General features: G+C 45.8%; 1 protein-coding gene across 2 annotated transcripts; it reads left to right on the top strand.

Annotated features, from left to right (window-relative positions):
• The first annotated feature begins 13,733 nt into the window (after positions 1-13,733).
• Positions 13,734-19,772, top strand: TMEM74B (transmembrane protein 74B). Of its 2 annotated transcripts, none has more exons than XM_033094373.1 (2): positions 13,734-14,112; positions 18,309-19,772. In XM_033094373.1, the coding sequence occupies exon 2, from the start codon at positions 18,350-18,352 to the stop codon at positions 19,046-19,048; it is 699 nt and encodes a 232-aa protein (XP_032950264.1). In that variant the 5' UTR covers positions 13,734-14,112; positions 18,309-18,349; the 3' UTR covers positions 19,049-19,772. The 2 variants fall into 2 exon arrangements, with proteins under 2 accessions (XP_032950264.1, XP_032950265.1); XM_033094374.1 differs by lacking the exon at positions 13,734-14,112 and adding an exon at positions 14,248-14,328.

Genomic DNA, 19,772 nt, shown 5'->3' with positions numbered 1-19,772 from the left:
AGTTAGTTTTTCATATTACCCTCCTGGACACACTGCAGGCTGTTTTCAGAGTTTTCTCACCTGGAACACAGAAGGGGCAAGTTGGATCTATATTTTTCAAACCTCAGTTACTCACATACCTCCTTCTCAATATTTACCTACCACCTCAGCTTTGATTTACTGATATTTGTCTTTAACCTGATCATGTTAGAAATATTTTTCTGTGTGAAGAAAATCTGTAGTAATAGTAGCTTTTACAAGATAGGAGTTTATTTCTCTAACACAGGGGTGTCCAAACTTTTTTCAACGGTTTTCACCAAGGGCCACATGCGGTAAAATACACAAACAGCCGGGCCACTCACTCGAGGTGAAGTACGTATTGCCTCACCTGGTTTATTTAAGTAAACTAAATATATTTTTGGAATTTGCTGCAGGCCAATTAAAAATGGATTGCGGGCCGCAGCTGGCCCGCGGGCCGCAGTTTGGACACCCCTGCTTTAACAAATAAAAGTATGGGAGGCTATCCTAGGCTGGTGTTTCCACGGTCATCTGGGATCCAGATTCCTTCAATTTTGTTGCTCTCCCATCCTAACATGCTCCCACCTCATGGTCCAAGGTGGCTGCTGCAGTTCAACCATCACGTCAGCAGGAACAACAAAAGGGGAGAAGGAGGGAGTATCTCCTTCCTATAAGAACATTTAATACATTTTGCTCACACTGCCTCCTCTGATATTCTAATAGCTTATTGTCCATTTGGTCATACCTAACTGTGAGCAAGGCTGGGAAATGAAATCCTTATTTTGAATGCACAGTGCTAGCTATCAAGGATTCCATCCCAGTGGAAGAAAGGAAGAGTGGATATTGGAAGAAACCAGCAGATTATATGCTGTCCCAACTTCATATAGACATTTTTTTCTGCCCTCATCTAAGTAATATTATCCATGACATCTTTAGTTTCATGAGCTAGTTGCATATTTTTCTAAAACACATTAAAATAAATGCCTAGCCATTAAAATAAATACATACACGAGTGTGTGCATAGATACAGATATAGTATTGACTATGGTAGACTGTTACTACCCCCAGTGATCCATGCCTCTCAGTATTCATACCCTTATGTACCCTTCCCCTTCAATCTGGACTGGCCTGTGACCTGCACTGAAGCAACAGAATGCAGTAGAAGTGACCTGTGCTTGTCCCAACCCTCAGCTTTAAGAAGCTCCAATAGCTTTTGTACCCTGCGGAAAGTGGAGCGCCACACAAAAACTCTGACGACCTTGAGACCACCATTGTGTGAGGAAGCCCAAGAGAGCCACCTGGAGAGACCATGTGGAAGAGAATAGAGAAACCCTGCTGGCAGTGAGAACCAGGTTCCCAGATACACAGCCAAGTCTGAGCTTTTCCAATCAGCTTCTAGCTGTTTCTATCACTCCACCTAACATCATATAGAGCAGAATCGAACTGTCCTCACTGAGACCAGCCCAAACTGCAAAACTGAGCAAATAAATTATAATACTCTTTTAAGTTGCTATCTTTTGGGGGTTGTGGGGACAGAGCCCCAGGGAGCAGTTTCCAGGCTCTCGGCCTCACATGGAAAGGTGCTGGCTCAGGTAGTAAATGGCCGTCAACTGTGATTGGATGGCCATCAGCTGTGGCTAGTTGGCCATCAGCCGTAACCAGTGAGCCATTGGTCACTAATATAACTGCTGTGGCTACGCTAGCAGAAAATGGGGGCTAGCAAGAAGATGGTGGCTGAGCTAGCAAGCGGCAGAGTGTGGCAGAGTGTGGATTGCGGATTCTGTGGCTCCTGCTTCCTGTGTCTCCAACCCAGCCGCCAGTGAGACTATAGTGGTATGACTCCCCTATGTATGGCTCCGTGGGTGTTCCTTTTTGGCCTCGCCATATCCTGCGTTCTTATGTGGGGAGTGGGACCAGAGGCCCTGCATGCCACCCCTTGTGACTCCCTGCATGACAGTGTGGTATTATGCAGCAATAGCTAACCAAAGCACATTTATCTATATATCACCTAAAATCATGTTATATGCTACTATCCTTTGGAAAATTCTGGAGTAAGTGATGTTCTCATGTTCTGCAAGAGGTCTCCGTTCTCTCTCACACAGGCCCACACGTCTCACAGATACACATCTGCAGTGAACTGACAGAACTTACCACATGCCAACACGACCACAATAACCTCCAAAATTGTCACTGTTTTCTTTCTTGTCCACTTGCAGCTGGGAGCAGCCACAAGAAGAATGCTTTCAAAATGCAAATCTGATCACCTCTCCTTCCTGCTTATCACCCACTGCAGTGTCCACAAGGGGTCTTCTTAGCTTCAGCTACACACTCACTCAACTGATGGCCCTTAAGCCACATTTGGCATTGACCTACTCTGCAGGATGTAGGACAGGAACCTCAGCTTGCTAGCATGGCACTCAATGAATGCTAGCATCAGGCGCTCTTCTGGGGGTGTGTGTGTGTCCTTGCTCCCGTCTAGCAGAGCAGGACAGCACAAGTGCAAGGCGGTGAGATCCCCATCTGGTGGGTACAGGAGCCATCCTGGCTTAAAAGCTTCATGTCCCATGGGAACCAGTATCTTGGATCTGCTCAGTTATATGAGTCACCATGCTCATGAAGCCCAAAATATGATTTCCCACCAGGTATTTATAATTCCTTCCAGCCCAGATGCAATTTACCAATCAGGGATTTGTTTTTAATTTTATTTTTTAGAACAATTGTAGATTTACAGAAAAACTGGGAAGAGAGTAAAGAAAGTTCCCATCTACCCCACACTCAGCTTCCTCTATTATTAACACCTTATATCAGTATGTTACATTTGTTACAATGAATAAAGCAATATTGATACATTATGAGCTAAAGTGAGTAAAGAAAGTTCCCATCTACCCCACACTCAGCTTCCTCTATTATTAACACCTTATATCAGTATGTTACATTTGTTACAATGAATATAGCAATATTGATACATTATGAGCTAAAGTCCATACTTTATTCAGATTTCTTTAGTGTTTACCTAATGTCCTTTTTGTGCTCCAGGATCCCACTGAGGATACCGTAGTATATTTAGTCATCATGTCTCTTTAGGCTCCTTTTGACTGACAGTTTCTCAGACTTGCCTTGTTTTTGATGATTTTGATAGTTTTGAGGAGTACTGGTCACGTATTTTATAAAATGTCCCTCAACTGGGATATGTCTTATGTTTATCTCATGGCTAGACTAGAGTTATGGGTTTAGGGAGGAAGATCACAGAGGTACAGTGCCATTCTCATCACATCCTATCAAGGGGACATACTATCAACATGATTTGATAGTTGATGTTGACCTTGATCGTCTGCCTGAAGTAATCAGGTTTGTCAGGTTTCTCCCCTGTAAAGTTACTCCTACCCCCAACGCTTTCATACTATACTCTCTGAAAATCACAATGCTCAGCCCACACGTAAAGTCTGGGCAGTTATGTTCCCTTTCCTTGAGGATGGAGTATCTACATATTTGGATTTCTGCATGGGAGATTTATCTTTCCCCCCCCCATTTTTTTCATTTATTATACTTTAAGTTACAGTCCAATATTCCTTTATTTATTTTGTTGATCAGATTTTTCCAGCTTTGGCCATTGGGAGCTCTTTCAGTTGGCCCCTATGTCTTCTGACATACCCCCATCATTGTGTGTGTGTGTTTGTATGTGTGTGAGAGTGTGTGTGTGTGTGTGTGTGTGTGTGTGTGTGTGTGTGTGTATTTAAGCACTTCCTTACTTTCTGGCACTGTAAGATGTTCCAGTCTCATCTTGTATATTTCTTGCCCGCGTCCTAGGATCAGCCATTTTCCCCTGGTTCCTTTTATTGGAGAAAGGTATTAGAAACCAAGATGTGGGCACAAGGTGTGCTCATAGCTATGCAGTATCATTGCTTGTAGGATGCCTTGGCTGACAGAGAAATACTCACGTATGTGTATATACTAACCTGTGTGTATACACCTACCTGTAAATACTTCTATATGTAATTATCTACATCTATGTGAAGCTAAGCATGAGTTCATACCGATATCTCCAATTCTAATCTGTTACTACGTGGATCATTCTAGCCTCCTCCTCGTGGGTCATTTTTTTCATAGCAATGTTCCCTAGTAACAGAGTGGACATACGTTTATCTGTTTCCAAGGAAACAGAGCTAGACAGTTAACCAAAGCTATAATTCTCATGTAAAAGAGGAAAACATGTTTTTAACCCTTATTCTTCCTGATCAGTGGCTCCCCAAGGCTCTGAGGATGAAGAACTAACTCCTTGTCCTGCCAGGTTCTGCAGTGATGTGGCAGACGGTCCTGCCTCATCTCCCCCCATGTTCCTCACTGTGTCCGGCATGGCCACTACTCTAGCTTCTTTCAATCCTCACACTCACCATACTTCCTTCCCTCCCAGGGCCTTTGCTGGGGCCAGTCTCTCTGCTGGGCCTCTCTGCCTCGCCCTCTTTACCTGGTTGCCTCTGATCCTTCTAATCTCAGCTCAGCCCTTGCTTCTGGAGGGGAGCCATCCCCATCGCCCAGGCTAGGTCAGCACTTTGGTTCAGGTTGACACAGCATTATGCACCTTTGCTTTGTAGCACGTACTACAGTAGCAGTGTTACATTTGCTTATCTTTTTCCCCCACTAGAATACAAGCTACCTGTGGGTAGGGATGAAGTCTACCTAGTTAACCAGTAGATAAGAGATGCTCATATTCTCTGTGTTGAAGTTCTCACTGAGTTCATCCATTCCTCTCCCCAGGTCAGTGAGCATCTTTATGACCATTACTTTAAAGTCTTTATCAGGTAAATGACCGATGTCCATTTCATTGAGGTTTTGTGGTTTTTTTTTTTTTTTCCCCCTGAGGTTTTATCCTGTTCTTTCATTTGGAATATATTCCTGTGCTTCTTCATTTTGCTTGACTCTCTCTTTCTCTTTTGGTTTCTATACAGTAGATGAAACCACCATCTCTCCCAGTCTTAAAGGAGTGGCCTTGAATAGTCACTTGTCGTTCAGCCCTGCCTCGGGTCTTGGTTGTCTTTCAAACCTTTGTGCTTGTCCAAGCAGCCTGTTATATTTTTAATAGCTCCCAGTAGTTGAGGATGTACAAGACCTGTGCATGTCCTAAAGGTGAGGATCTCAGCATCTAGACATAGGCTGACTGGAAGCCAGGTCCTCAGGAACCAGCTTTGAAAAGTATGCAAGTATATACATTCCTGTGGGACGGCAAGCATAAGCCCTACTGGCCACCGAAGCTAGGTAATCTGGAGGTGTCCCCTAGATGGCAGTTGTAAAAATTAGGGCTCCAGACAAGTGTATAAGCCCTGTTCTGGGTGATACTGGTGAGCTAGAGCAAGGCAAGATGGCATCCACAGCCTACATACCTTGAGAGCAGCTCCAAAGGCCACCAAACAGGTGGCAAACCTGAAATCTGATTCTCAGGCCAAAGCTTCCGGACAAGCAAAGAGGCCTTCCTCACAGAAAGACTGGGGGGTGTGCCTCAGTCTACTGTCCGTGCAATGCACTGGGGGTGGCAGCTTGCCAAAAACTGTCTCTCTGATTGCCATGGTCCTGTGGGACCCAGGAATGCTAGCCCCCTGGACACCAGATCCACACAATCAAGGGGTATCCCCTGGGCAGAGGCTGCAAAAATCAATGCGTCAGACTCATATAAAGCTCCCTTTCAGGAGACATTGGCTCTCCAGAGCATGTCAGAGGGTGAGTGCAAACATAGCACCACCCACCGAGGTCTGCAGAAAGGATTACAGTCAGCCCCTAGAGGCATGTTTAATTAGAGGCCTTCCCCTCAGGCTTCAGTCATAATGATTAGGTAATAAGCCTCCTTCACAGAAAGACCAACTTCCTGAATCTGTTGCCTCTTGTTGTGTTCTGGGGTAGCTGTTTAAGCGATCTATCTCCATTAGTTACAGTCCTGTGGGACCCAGAAGCATGAGCCCCTCTGGCCACCAGAGCCAGGCAATGTAGAGGTCACCTTTGGCAGTAGTTATAAAAATTGAGGTGCCAGACAAGAGTATAATCTCCTTTCTGGGTGACACCAATTATTACAGTCCATGGGACCAGGATCATAAGCTCCTCTGGCCTTCAGAGCCGAGCAACAAGAGGTGTCCCCTAGGTAGCAGCCACAAAATTCAGGGTACCAGACACGTGTAAAAGCTCCATTCTGGGAGAGACTGGCAAGATGGCACTTGCCAATCTCCATCCCTGGAGATTCTTCCAGGAGGCTCCTAGATGTGTGTTTTAAAATAGATGCCTGTCCCTCAGGCTGATACTTTAACATAAGCAGGTATGCCTCCTTCACTTTATATCCAGGCACGATTGGCTGCCTCTGAGCTGGGCCCTGGGGTGGGTAAGTCTGACCATGTGAGACCTTTAAGAGCAATTCTCAAATTGCTTCAGTCTTGTGGGTCTCGGGATGCAAGGCCTATTACTTTTCAAAGTTAGATGTTTCGGGGGCTCATATCCAAAGAGTATATCTTAAAAGTTGGAATGCCTGATGTGAGGTTTGAACCGTTTGCTCCTCAGGGACAAGCTTTGGGTTTTGAGTTACCTCCCTGTTATGGGTTGCCATTTCAGGGATGGGGTTTATGGTGAGATTGTGTCCCAGTCTCTCTTAGATGAAGCAGAAGAAAGGATCCGTCAACTTGAAGACAAGGCAGTAGAATTCACCCAGTTAGAGCAGCAAAAAGATTTTTTTAAAAAGTGAAGATAGCTTAAGGGACTTATAAGACAACATCAAACAGCCTAAGATTCGAATCATAGGGCTCCCAGAAGGAGAAGAGAAAGTGAAAGCACCAGAAATATTATTTGAAGAAATAATGGCTGAAAAATTCCCTAACCTGGGGAAGGAAACAAATATCCAGGTCCAGGAATCCCAGGGAGTTCCAAATAAGAGGAACTCAAAGAGACCCACACCAAGATACATTATAATTAAAATGTCAAAAGTTAAAGACAAAGAGAGAATATTAAAAGGAGCAAGAGAAAAACAACTTCTTATGTACAAGGAAAACCCCATAAGGTTATAAGCAGATATTTCAGCAGAAACTTTGCAAGCCAGAAGGGATGACACAATATATTCAAAGTGATGGAACAATAAAACTTCCAACCAAGAATACTCTACCCAGCAAAGTTATTCAGAAGTGGAAAGAGAAAAAAATTTTCAGAATAGCAAAAGCTAAAGTAGTTCATCACCACTAAACCAGCCTTACAAGGAATGTTAAAGGAACTTCTTTAAGCTGAAAGGAAAGAGTACTAGTTAGTAATAAGAACATATATGAAAGGTAAATATATAGTAAAGGTAGACGATTAATCACTTACAAAACTAATATGAAGATTAAGGACAAAAGTAGTAAAAATAACTGATAATACAATTATTTAAGGGATACACAAGACAAAAACATGTAAAACATGACATCAAAAATATAAAATGTGTGTGTGTGGGGGGGAGTAATAATGCTGAGCTTTACAATCAGATCAAATTTATGTTGTCATCAACTTAAAATATACTATTATATATAAGTTGTTATACGTAAGCCTCATGGTAACCATAAAGCAAAACCTATAATAAATACACAACAGATAAAGAGAAAGGAAAAAAGCATACCAATAAAGAAAGTCTTCCAAACAAAAAGGAAAAACCAAGAGAAGAAGAAAGGAACAAAGAGGAACTACAAAATAGCCAGAAAACAATTAACAAAATGACAATCAGCACATGCCTAGCAATAATTACGATAAATGTAAATTGACTATATTCTCCAATCAAAAGACACAAAGTGGATGGATGGGTAAAAAAACAAGACCCACTTATATGTTGCCTACAAGAGATTCACTTTAGATGTAAGGACACATACAGACTGCAAGTGAAGGGATGGAAAAAGATTCCATACAAATGGAAACCAAAAGAAGCTGGAGTAGTTATACTTATATCAGACAAAATAGACTTTAAAACAAATACTGTGATAAGAGATAAAGAAGGGCATTGCATAATGATAAAGAGGTCAATTCAACAAGAAGATATAACATTTATAAATATTTACATATCCAACACACAAGCACCTAAATATAGTATAAAGTAAATATTAACAGATCCAAAGGGAGAAATAGACAGCAATATAATAATAGTACTGGACTTCAATACTTTATTTATATCAATGGATAGGTAATCCAGAAAGAAAATCAGTAAAGAAACATCAGCTTTAAATGGCGCATTAGACTAGATGGACTTAACAGATATTTGTAGAACATTCTGTCCAAAAGCAACAGAATATACATTCTTCTCAAGTGCACATGGAACATTTTCCAAGATTGGTCAATATGTTAGGCCACAAAACAAGTCTTAATAAATTTAAGAGGGTTGAAATCATATCAAACATCTTTTCTGACCACAATGATATGAAACTAGAAATTAACTACACAAAGAAAACTGGAAAATTCACAAATATACAGAGATTAAACAAAATACTACTAAACAACCAATGGGTCAAAGAAGAAATCAAAAGAGAAATAAAAAATACCTTGAGACACAGAAATGGAAATATAACAGACCAAAATTTATGGGATGCAGAAAAAGCAGTTCTAAGAGGGAAGTTCATAGCTATACTGCCTACCTCAATAAACAAAAAAAGTCTGAAATAAACAACCTAACTTTACACCCCAAAGAACTAGAAAAATAAGAACAAACGAAATGCAAAGTTAGTAGTAGGAAGGAAATAACAAAGACTAGAGCAGAAATAAATTAGAGATTAAAAGACAATAGAGGGGCCGGCCCGGTGGCTCAGGCGGTTAGAGCTCCATGCTCCTAACTCCAAACGCTGCCAGTTCGATTCCCACATGGGCCAGTGAGCTCTCAACCACAAGGTTGACAGTTCAATTCCTCGAGTCCTGCAAGGGATGGTGGGCAGTGCCCCCTGCAACTAAGATTGAACACGGTACCTTGAGCTGAGCTGCCACTGAGCTCCCGAATGGCTCAGTTGGTTGGAGCGTGTCCTCTCAAACACAACTGCCGGTTCGACTCCCACAAGGGATGGTGGGCTGTGCCCTCTGCAACTAGCAATGGCAACTGGACCTGGAGCTGTGCCCTCCACAACTAAGACTGAAAGTACAACAACTTGATGCTGAACGGCACTCTCCACAACTAAGATTGAAAGGACAACAACTTAACTTGGAAAAAAGTCCTGGAAGTACACACACTGTTCCCCAATAAAGTCCTGTTCCTCTTCCCCAATAAAATCTTAAAAAAAAAAAAAAAAGACAATAGAAAAGATCAATAAAACTAAGAGCTAGTTTTTGAAAAGATAAACAAAATTGGAAAACCTTCAACTAGGCTCACCAAGGAAAAAAGAAGAGGACTCAAAGAAAATCAGAAATGAAAGAGGTGGTGCTACATCTGATACCACAGAAATACAAAGGATCATAAAAGCCTACTATGAACAATTATATGCCAACAATTGGACAACCTAGAAAAAACAGATAAATTCCTAGGAATATACAACCTACAAGACTGAGTCATGATGAAATAGAAGATCTGAACAGACTGATTACTAATAAGGAGATTGAATCAGTAATCAATAATCTGCCAACAAACTAAAATCTAGGACAAAATGCCTTTACTGTTGAATTCTACTGAACATTCAGAGAACTAATACCAATCTTCCTCATACTCTTCCAAAAAATAGAAGAGGAGGAAACTCTTCTAAACTCATTTTATGAGGCCAGCATTACCTTAATACCAAAACCAGACAAGGATGACACAAGAAAAGAAAATTACAGGCCAATATCCCTGATGAACATAGATGTAAAAATCTTCAACAAAATATTAGCAAATCAAATTCAGCAATACATTAAAAGGATCATACACCCTAATCAAATGGGATTTATTCCAGGGATGCAAGGATGGTTCAACATCTGCAAATCAGTCAACGTGATACACCACATTAACAAAATGAAGGATAAAAATCATTTGATCATCTCAATAGATGCAGAAAAAGCATTTGACAAAACTCAACATCCAATAATGATAAAAACTCGCACCAAAGCAGGTGTAGAGAGAACGTACCTCAATATAATAAAGAGCATACAAGGTCTGACAATTAAGTTTGCAAACTCATCCTAGAAAAAGTGCTACCCACCTCATTGCTCAATATCACTATGGTCACCTTTGAAGTACTCCCCTTGGGAAGCTATCACCGACCAGCGCCTAGTCCACCCTTCAGAGCAATTTTGGAACTCTTTTTCTGGAATGGCCATCAGAGCTGTCATCATATTGCCCTTGATGTCCTGAATGTCATCAAAATGTCTTCCTTTCAATATTTATTTTATCTTCAGTAAAGAAAGAAGTCATTGGGGGCCAGATCAGGTGAGTTGGGTGGGTGTTCCAATACAGTTATTTGTTTCCTGGCTAAAAACTCCCTCACAGACAGTGCTGTATGAGCTGGTGCATTGTCGTGATACAAGATCCATGAATTGTTGGCAAAAAGTGCAGTTCGTCTAACTTTGTCACGCAGCCTTTTCAGCACTTCCAAATAGTAAACTTGGTTAACTGTTTGTCCAGTTGGAACAAATTTACAATGAATAATTCCTCTCATATCAAAAAAAGTTAGCAACATTGTTGCAACAAGTTCATGAACTTAATTGTTACACTTTGTAGATCACAAGCCCACTGCTAACATCATACTCAACAGTGAAAATTTGAAAGTGATTCCTCTAAGATCAGGAACAAGACAAGTAATGCCCACTCTCACCACTTTTATTCAACATGGTATTAGAAATCCTAGCTATGGCAATTAGGAATAAAAAGAAATACAGGCATCTAAGTTGGAAAGGAAGAAGTCAAACCATCACTATTTGCAGATGACAGGATATTTTACATATATAACAAACCCTAAAGACTCCTTTAAAATACAGTTAGAATGAATAAATGAATTCAGTAAAGTTGAGGATACAAAATCAATACTCAAAAATCTCTTGTGTTTCTATACACTAATAACAAAATATCAAGAGGAGAGATTAATAAAACAATTTCATTTACAATTGCACCAAAAAGATTAAAATATCTAGGAATAAATTTAACCAAGGAAGTGAAAGACCTGTATACTGAAAACTACATGAAATTAAAGAAAGTGATTGAAGAAGACACAAATAAATAGAAAGGTATTCTGTGCTTGTGGATTGGAAGAATTAATATTGCTAAAATGTTCATACTACCCAAAACAATCTGCAGATTTAATGCAATCCCTATCAAAATTCCCCTCGAATTTTTTCACAGAACTAGAGCAAAGAATTCTAAAATTTGTATGGAACCATAAATGACCCTGAGTGGAAGTATCATGCTTTCTGATTTCAAACTATATTACAAAGCTATAGTAATTAAAACAGTATGGTATTGGTATAAAACAGATCAATAGATCAGTAGAACAGAATACAAAGCCCAGAAATAAACCCATGCCTATATCGTCAATTAATTTACAACAAAGGAGCTAAGAATATACGATAGGAAAAGGACAGTCTCGTCAATAAATGGTGTTGGGAAAATTGGACAGCCACGTGCAAAAGAATGAAACTGGACCACTATCTTACACTACACACAAAAGTTAACTCAAAAGGGATTAAAGACTTAAATATAAGACCTGAGACCATAAAACTCCTAGGAAAAAAATTAGGCAATAAGTTCCTTGACTTAGGCCTTGGTGATGATTTTTTTAATCTGACACCAAAAGCAAAAGGAACAAATGCAAAAATAAATAAGTAGGACTACATAAAACTAAAAAGCTTCTGCACAGCAACAAGATAACAAGGCAACATATTGAATGGGAGAAAATAATTGCAAATCATATATATGATAAGGGACAACATCCAAAATATATAAAACACTCATACAACTCACTAGCAAAAAATAAACAATGTGATTAAAAAATGGTCACATCTGAATAGACATTTTTCCAAAGAAGACATATGGATGGCCAACAGGTACATGAAAAAATACACAACATCATTCATCATCAGAGAAATGCAAATCAAAACCACTATGAGATATCAGTTCACACCTGTTAGAATGGCTATAATAAAAAAAGACAACAAATAAAAGTGTTGGCGAGGATGTACAGAAAAGGGAACCCTCATACACTGCTGGTGGGAATGTAAATTGGTGCACCCACTATGGAAAACAGTATAGAGGTGCCTCAAAAAATTAAGAATAGAACTACCATATGATCCAGCAATTTCATTTCTCGATATTTATCCAAAGAAAACAAAAACACTAACTGGAAAAGCTATATGCACCGTCATGTTCATTGCAGCATTATTTACAATAGCCAAGAAATGGAAACAACCTGTGTCCATTGATAGATGAATGGATAAAGAAATTGTGTCATATAGCTATATCTGTATATCTACACACACACACACACACACAGGAATATTATTCAGCCATAAAAAGAATGAAATCTTGCCATTTGTGACAACAGGATGGACATCGAAGGTATTATGCTAAGTGAAACAAATCAGACAGAGAAAGACAAATATCATATGATCTCTCTTATATGTGGAATCTATAAATCTATGAATGAATGAATGAATGAATGAATGAATACCAAGCTCGTAGACACAGAGAACAGACTGGTGGATGCCAGAGACGAGGGCTGGAGCTATCAGGAAGAAGAGTATCCCAGGCAGAAGGAACAGCAAAGGCAAAGTCTCTGAGCCAATACTGTGCATGACTCAGGGAGGGAACCAGGAGTGCTCAATAGGGAGTATCTCATTTAATCCCCATAAACCTTACTAAGTCCATTTCACTGATGAGGAAACTGAGCTCCGAGAGGGGAGCCTTTTGCACAAGGCCACACAGCTGTGAGTGGCAGAGCTGGGATTCCCTCAGGAGTCTGGTTACATAGCTAGATTCTCTTCCAAGTCCCCAAAAACAGGCCAGGCAGGCCTCTGGAAGGCAGGTAGAGACAGAAGCCTTCTCAACCCTGGAGGTCCTGCCCAGAATTCCACCTCCTCGCAGGCTCAAGCATCTGGCTTCCAGGTGGCCTCTGCTCTCCTGGTTGTTGAGGACTGCACAGGCATTTGCAGTAGGACAGATCAGGCTCTCACACGAGGTGGCTTGAGAAGGCAGGACAGGACTCATTATCTGCCTATCCTTCCAGATGGCCGACCACTGCCAACCTTCTCAAAGCCCCGGTAGCCTGTATTTTCATGATCCCATTGGCAGAGGCGAACACTGAGGCTCACAGAAGTGAGAAGATTTACCTGAAGCCACGCTGGTGGCAATGGGGTCATCCTAGAAACCCATGTTCTTCAGACCAAACTTTTCTTTGGACTTGGCCTGGGCCCCAAAAGAGGGAGTGTCTCTTTAACTCATGTGCTCTGGGCACCTCGTTTGATTCACCTTAATCTGGGACCTGTAAAGGAAAGAAACAGTGAAAGTCACCCCTACTCACTGCCTGTTCACCCCACCCATCACGCCGGGCTCCGGGGTCCAAGAGAACACCTCTCTTGGGCTGTGCACCCCACTGTCCACTGAGAAAGAAGAGCAGGTAAAAAGGTGGTGTGGCGGTGGGGAGAAGGGGGGCGTTCGTCAAAGGCTTCCTTTCAGCCTTCAGGCGGCGCCCTTGAGCCACGGAGACGCACGCATCTGTGAAGACTGTTCGGACTTAAGGACCTGGGTCCTACCTGGGGGCCGTGTGTGTGCGGGGGTGGGGTGGGGTGGAGAGGAGAGGGCTGGGGAGGGAAGGAAGATTTTGAGTTTGGCGCAGTCAGGACTCCCCAGCGGTGGGGAGAGACAGGAGGCGGGGGAGGGGTCCTCTTCACCCACCTCCACGCCCCGCCCCTGCGCCCCGGACCGCGCGCTCGAAGCTTCAGTTCACTAAGCCCGCTGATGAGCCCTAAGGGGAAGGGGAGAAGGGTGTCCCTCCACCCTTACTACAGTCAGACACCCGCCGCCCAGTCCCTCCCGGTGCTAACTCTCCGGGCGCCCTCGCCGGCCGCGGGTGGAGCTCGATCCGCTGCGCTCCGCGATCCCGGGCTCCCGCCCCTTCCCTTGTCCCCCCTCCCCGGAGACCCCAGCTGCCGTGGCCACCGGCGTGCAGCCCCGCGCGGCGCAAGCAGGTACGTGCGCCTCGGCAGTGGCTCCGCGCGGGGCTGGGAAGGGGGCGGGAGCCGGGGAGGGCGAAAAGGTGGCGGCCGGGCCCGCGCCCTCCGGGGCTGCGCCGCAGCGGAGACACCCGCGGGCGGGCGCCGGCTGCAGGGAGGCGGGCGGGTGCCCTCGCTCTCGCCCGCCGGCCGCCCGGCGCCTCGCCTCCCGCGTGGGGAGGCCCGGCACAGGTACGCTCGCGGAGCGGGGACTGCGGGGACGGCGGGCGGCTGAGGCCCGAGGCGGGGAGGGGTGGCCACAGAGAACTAGCCTGACCTCGCGGCCCGACCGAAGGACATACGGAGAGGGGACTCGGGCGCACGCGGGTCCTCGCAGAGCCTGGCCTCGCTGGGCCGCCTCGCCACCCGGCTACCGGTGCCGCCCGGCTCGGCCTGGCCTGGCCCGGCAGCGTTTGTGGTCAAGGGCAAGAGCAGGGGGTGTGAGCTGCAGGCAGGCGGGCGCGCGGGTGCGGCGGGCAGCCCAGCGCCAGCGCTTGCGAGGAACTTTGGGTATAACAGCGTGGACCTGCGTGTGTGTATGTGCGCGCCCTGAGGCTTTGTGTACAACTCGTGCGTGTCTGTGTCGGTTGGGTTTTGTGAAGCTTCACCCACGGCCGCTGTGCGTCTGTTTCTCCGCGTGTTAGTGTGCGCGTGTGGGGTGTTGGGCCCGGTGGGTCTTGGTGGGTCTAGTAGCTTAGATCTTAGCAGTCCTAGGGTGTGTGTGTGTGTGTGTGTGTGTGTGTGTGTGTGTAACCAGCTCTATCCCTTTCTGGGTGTGGGTACCAGTGGGGTCCGCGGATCTGTGGGTCCCACCGCGTGGCTTCCCATGTCTGTGGGTGCTAGGCGTGGAAACGGCCCCTAGGGGTGTGAGTGTAGAACTGGGGTGTGCCTTTCCGGTCCTGTTGAACCGCAGATGGAATTGGAGTGTAACTGGTACAGTTGCTGGGTGTGAGCCGTGGACCCCAGCATCTTTGTCAGTTTGTTTCTGCTTATGTTTTGGGTAATTGACTGGGCGTGCCTTGTGTGACTGTGGGTATCTCTGAACCTGTGTGTGAGAGAAATGCTGAGACGAGGCTCCTTTTTCTCCACCCTCCTCCTAACTCTGGCATCCGAAAGAAAAAGTTTTAGGTTCCTGCTGGTGAAAAACAGCTCTGCTCCCAGAATTTGGGTGTCCTGGGTTTTCTCTGGGATACAGAGGCATCAATGTGCCAGGCTGGGAAGGTGGTTCCTGGGCCATTCCAGGGGTTGAGTTCTCTGAAGGGTGCTGAAGACCCTGGGGTGGGATGGAGGGTGACATCTGGACACCTACTGGGCAGGAGCAGTCACTGCCAGTCCCTGTTTGTGGCTGGGCACTCAGGAAAATGCTTTGGTGCTAAGAGTGAAAAAGCCAAACAACTTACCTCTCCTCTTGGTTTACTGGGAATGGGAGCAGTCTGGGCAGGGCCTGGCCTTGAACAGGCCTCCCAGACCCGTGTGTGGGAGGGATTGTCTGCCTGAGCAGGTTGCCAAGCCATTCCTGAGGGGTGGCTGTGTTCTAAGCACTGTACAGGGGGCTGGGGACCCAGACGGAATTTAGACATATCCCTGCCCTCAAGCTACTCATCCTGGCTGTTAAACAGTGGGATAAATTAAAGAGTCTAGAATGACAGCTGGAAGAGCCAGGGAGGGAGGGTAGAATGATGCCACTGGCACAAGAGTTTGTGGGTTTGCAGGTTTGTAGCAGTTCTTAGGGATCTGAGTTCCACTCCAGCCCCCCACAAGCGTGCCATGGGCTCTCAGCCACCTTTTGCAAATGGAGACAGTAATTCTTGCTTGTGGGGGCTGGTGAGGGTTATACGAGATAATCCCAAGGGAAGTGCCCGCTATAAGGGCCCAACAGGGAGTGTAGGTGCCCAGTAAACATTTATTAAATTGAAACTCAGGAGAGAGGGATGTGGTGATAGAAATGGATTGTAAGTGGAAACAGCTTTGTACACAGATGAAAGGCTCTGTGTGTGTTAAGAGGTGTTCAATGCAAGTCCATGTTGGAAATAAGATCAGAAAGATCAGAAAACGTGCCTTCCTGTACTGAGGCTCTTTGAGTTTCATTCATTTCCTTCATTTCCACTTCATTCATTTACTCGTCTCTCTCTCTCTCTCTCTCTCTCTCTCTCTCTCTCTCTCTCTCTCTCTCTCTCTCTCTCTCTCGCACACAGACACACATAGAACCACAGTGCACTGGAGAATAAACTCAGGCATGGGAGTACAAAGAAACATATAGAATCGTGTGTGTGTGTGTGTGTGTGTGTGTGTGTAGACACACTACAGCACATGAGTCACTCTGCAACCGGGGGTCTCTCTACAGTGTGGGGACTTTGGTCTGTGTGCCTGGGGCCCTGGATGTATGTACCTCTAGGACATCGGTGTGTACGGGGAACAGAGGAGTTCTGCTGTGGGATCAGGAAGTCTACATGCCAGGTGGGGAAGGAGGCTGCAGGGGGACCTGTGGGTAGAGCCCTGGATCTGCCAAAGGGAGTACTCCATCATCAACTCCAGCTAAGTGTTTTTGGGAGGGAATGGGGGCCTAGGGTGGCCAGATTCTTCCATTTCGTAAAAGAAGCCAGGAATCTGAAGTTTAAAATGTAAAATCTTTTGCTTTTTATACTGGGGAGCCAAAACAAATGTATACAAGTGGACACATTGGTCAACGTTGCTCAAGCTGTAGTTCGCCGTAATCAGAAGTGTCTGGACGCTGATGGTAACCGCTTTGAGCACCTCTTGTAATTGCAGAAGTCAAATGTGACTTGTATTCATCTTTTGTTATTGGTATATATTATTACAATTTTAATAGTTTTTTTCCTTTCTTAAAATGTGTATACATTTTTTTTGGCACCCTCTGTATATTGGCAAATACTTCACCAAAAACAAATGAACAGACCATAAACAAACAAACAAACAAAAGCAAACCTTCTGTGAAGCCAAATGTAGCCCATGGGCTGTACGTAATGTGTTGTCTTTTGGCAGGAATGCACGTGTGCTGTCTGTCTGTCTGTGCAGGGGTGTGTTCAGGTATTGGGTGGGATATTTCCGCTTTGAGCAGAGAGTGCCCCTTCTCCCCTCCCCTTTCAGCTCCCCTTCTGTCGTCCTCATCCAGGTCTCCCCGCCCCACCCTCTACTTACATAAAGGCATTTGGCTGTGACTTTAGTCATGGCTCTCAAATATGCTTCCTGTCAGCCCCATCCATGCCTCCCCCGACCGCATCAGATTCCTCCCTGGACCCCGAGCCTCTACTCTTTTTCTTCTCATTTGTTCTCCACTCAGCAGCCAGAGAGAGCTTTCTGAAACTTAGGCAGATGTCAGCATTCCCTGCCCCAACACCTTGCCTCGCAGTTCCTTGGCCTCACTTTAAGCGTCCTTTGAGCATGGGTCCCGGCTGACCTCTGAGGCACCATTCCCCCGTCCAGAATACCCACATCCACTCTCACTGCTGGGGGATTTTTCCACCCATCCTCTGAGGTCTGGCTCAAATGCCACCAACTCCCAGAGGCTTCTCTGACTTTCTCCTCTTTGTTCCCAGACCACCTCCATCATCTCACCCCCGCCCCGCCCCGTCCCTCTGCTCCTGGTCATCCTTATTCATCACAACAGTGTCCACTAATTGATCTGGCTGGGGCCTTATGTGCATTATTGTATGAAATCCTCACATCAACCCTATGAGGGAGGCATTTCATTTAGTCCCATTTAACAAATGAGAAGTCATATCATTTGCCCAAGCGCAAGGGGTGTAGCTGGGATTTGAACCTGCCAGCCACTATATCTAAATTCCCTTCATCATCATAATAGCTCATCACTGATACCGAGCACTTATTGTTATGAGTGCTTTATATGGATTATCTCAATCCCTACATCAGGGAGTGGTAGTAGTATTGCCATTTAATAGATGGGAAAACTGAGGCCCAGAGAGAATAAGTGAATTGCCCAAAGACGGCCAGTGCTGAAACAGGATCCTAGCACAGATTGGATCTCACTGCTGTCTCTGTTCGTTTCCCCACCTCCCTCTCTGGCAGGCACCCAGGTGGGAACTGCACCTGACGCACCTGCACGTGGCTCGGGGCCCAGTGTGATATCCAGCACCAGCAGGCTCTTGGTAGAGATTTGCTAAATTCGACTGACTTTCTGTTTTCTTTTCCAGCTGCCAAGGGGCCAAGGGATGAGCAGGGGCCCTTCTTCTCAATGGCATCTCCCCCTGGTCTGGAACTGAAGACACTGAGCAATGGTCCCCAGACGCCAAGGAGACCAGCTCCTTTGGGCCTGGTGGCCCCATCCAGCGATGGTGTGGAGAATGCCTGCTTCTCCTCAGAGGAGCATGAGACCCGTTTCCAGAACCCTGGGGATGCCAGACTGGGCAGCTCCCCCACCCCCCCTGGGGGTGTCCCCTCATGGCCCCAATCCCAGAGGGATGATCTGTCCCTGCATTCAGAAGAGGGGCCAGGCCTGGAGCCTGTGAGTCGCCCGGTGGATTATGGCTTCGTTTCTGCTCTGGTTTTCCTGGTAAGTGGGATCCTCCTGGTGGTGACAGCATACGCCATCCCCCGCGAGGCCCGCGTCAACCCAGACTCAGTGACAGCGCGGGAGATGGAACGACTGGAGATGTACTACGCCCGCCTGGGCTCCCACTTGGACAAGTGCATTATCGCGGGCCTGGGGCTACTCACAGTGGGCGGCATGCTCTTGTCTGTGCTGCTCATGGTCTCCCTGTGCAAGGGCGAGCTCTACCGCCGGCCGACCTTCGTCCCTGGTAGGGGCTCCAGGAAAACATACGGCTCCATTAACCTGCGCATGAGACAGCTCAATGGGGACTGCGGCCAGGGCCTGGTGGAGAATGAAGTTGTCCAGGTCTCAGAGACCAGCCACACCCTCCAGGGGTCTTAAGGAGGGGCCGGCCTGATCCGGCTGCTGCAGCTCCAGGGCCACAAGCCCCCCAAGGCCTGGGATTTCAGGCTGAGCTCCGCACAGGGCCCTGGGAAAGAAGTCTTCAGGGCTGGAAGTGGAGCTGGGAGCCTGGCTCAGGCTCCACTGGAGACAGCAGCCCCCTGATCTGTTTTGTAGCTTCAGGTTTTGCATAAGGTTTTGTTTGGAGGATGGCTTCTGCTGCTAAAAATACAAATGTTTGGAAACTGCTGCCTTTGGAAGATGAGGTTTCTTGGCACTTCTGAGGATTGAGAGCAGTTTGAAAAGCTGCCCATTCTGTTCCTGGTGCCTTTGGGAATTCCGGGATCTCTGTTGTCCTCAGCAGCCAAGTATGGGTGTTGGGCAACTTTGGAGGGACCCCTGTCAGCCCTGACCATCTAAGGTTGGAGAGATCACCGGGGTGACCCTCCCCTCCTGACCTCAGTCCCCCTGACTGTAAAGTGACGGTTGGACTGGACTACCCCTTGGGCCCCTGCAGGTCTGCCCTAGAAATGGGCACCCGGTATGTGCCTCTGGCCACTCCTTCAGGGGAGTGGGGTGTCAGCAGGTGCTGACCATTCTCCACTCCATTTTCTGGCTCAGCCTTTTTCTGGCTCACCACTGTCAGACAGCCTGCAGCTCACATGGCCCTGCCAGAGTCCCTTAAGTCCCCTGGTGAGGCCCGGTTAAATCCAAAGTTTGCTAC

Source organism: Rhinolophus ferrumequinum, chromosome 23 (genome assembly GCF_004115265.2).
Source record: "Rhinolophus ferrumequinum isolate MPI-CBG mRhiFer1 chromosome 23, mRhiFer1_v1.p, whole genome shotgun sequence".
Classification (NCBI taxonomy): Eukaryota; Metazoa; Chordata; class Mammalia; order Chiroptera; family Rhinolophidae; genus Rhinolophus; species Rhinolophus ferrumequinum.
The sequence above is the reverse complement of the archived record's forward strand: the minus strand, read 5'-3'. Positions and strand labels throughout refer to the sequence as shown.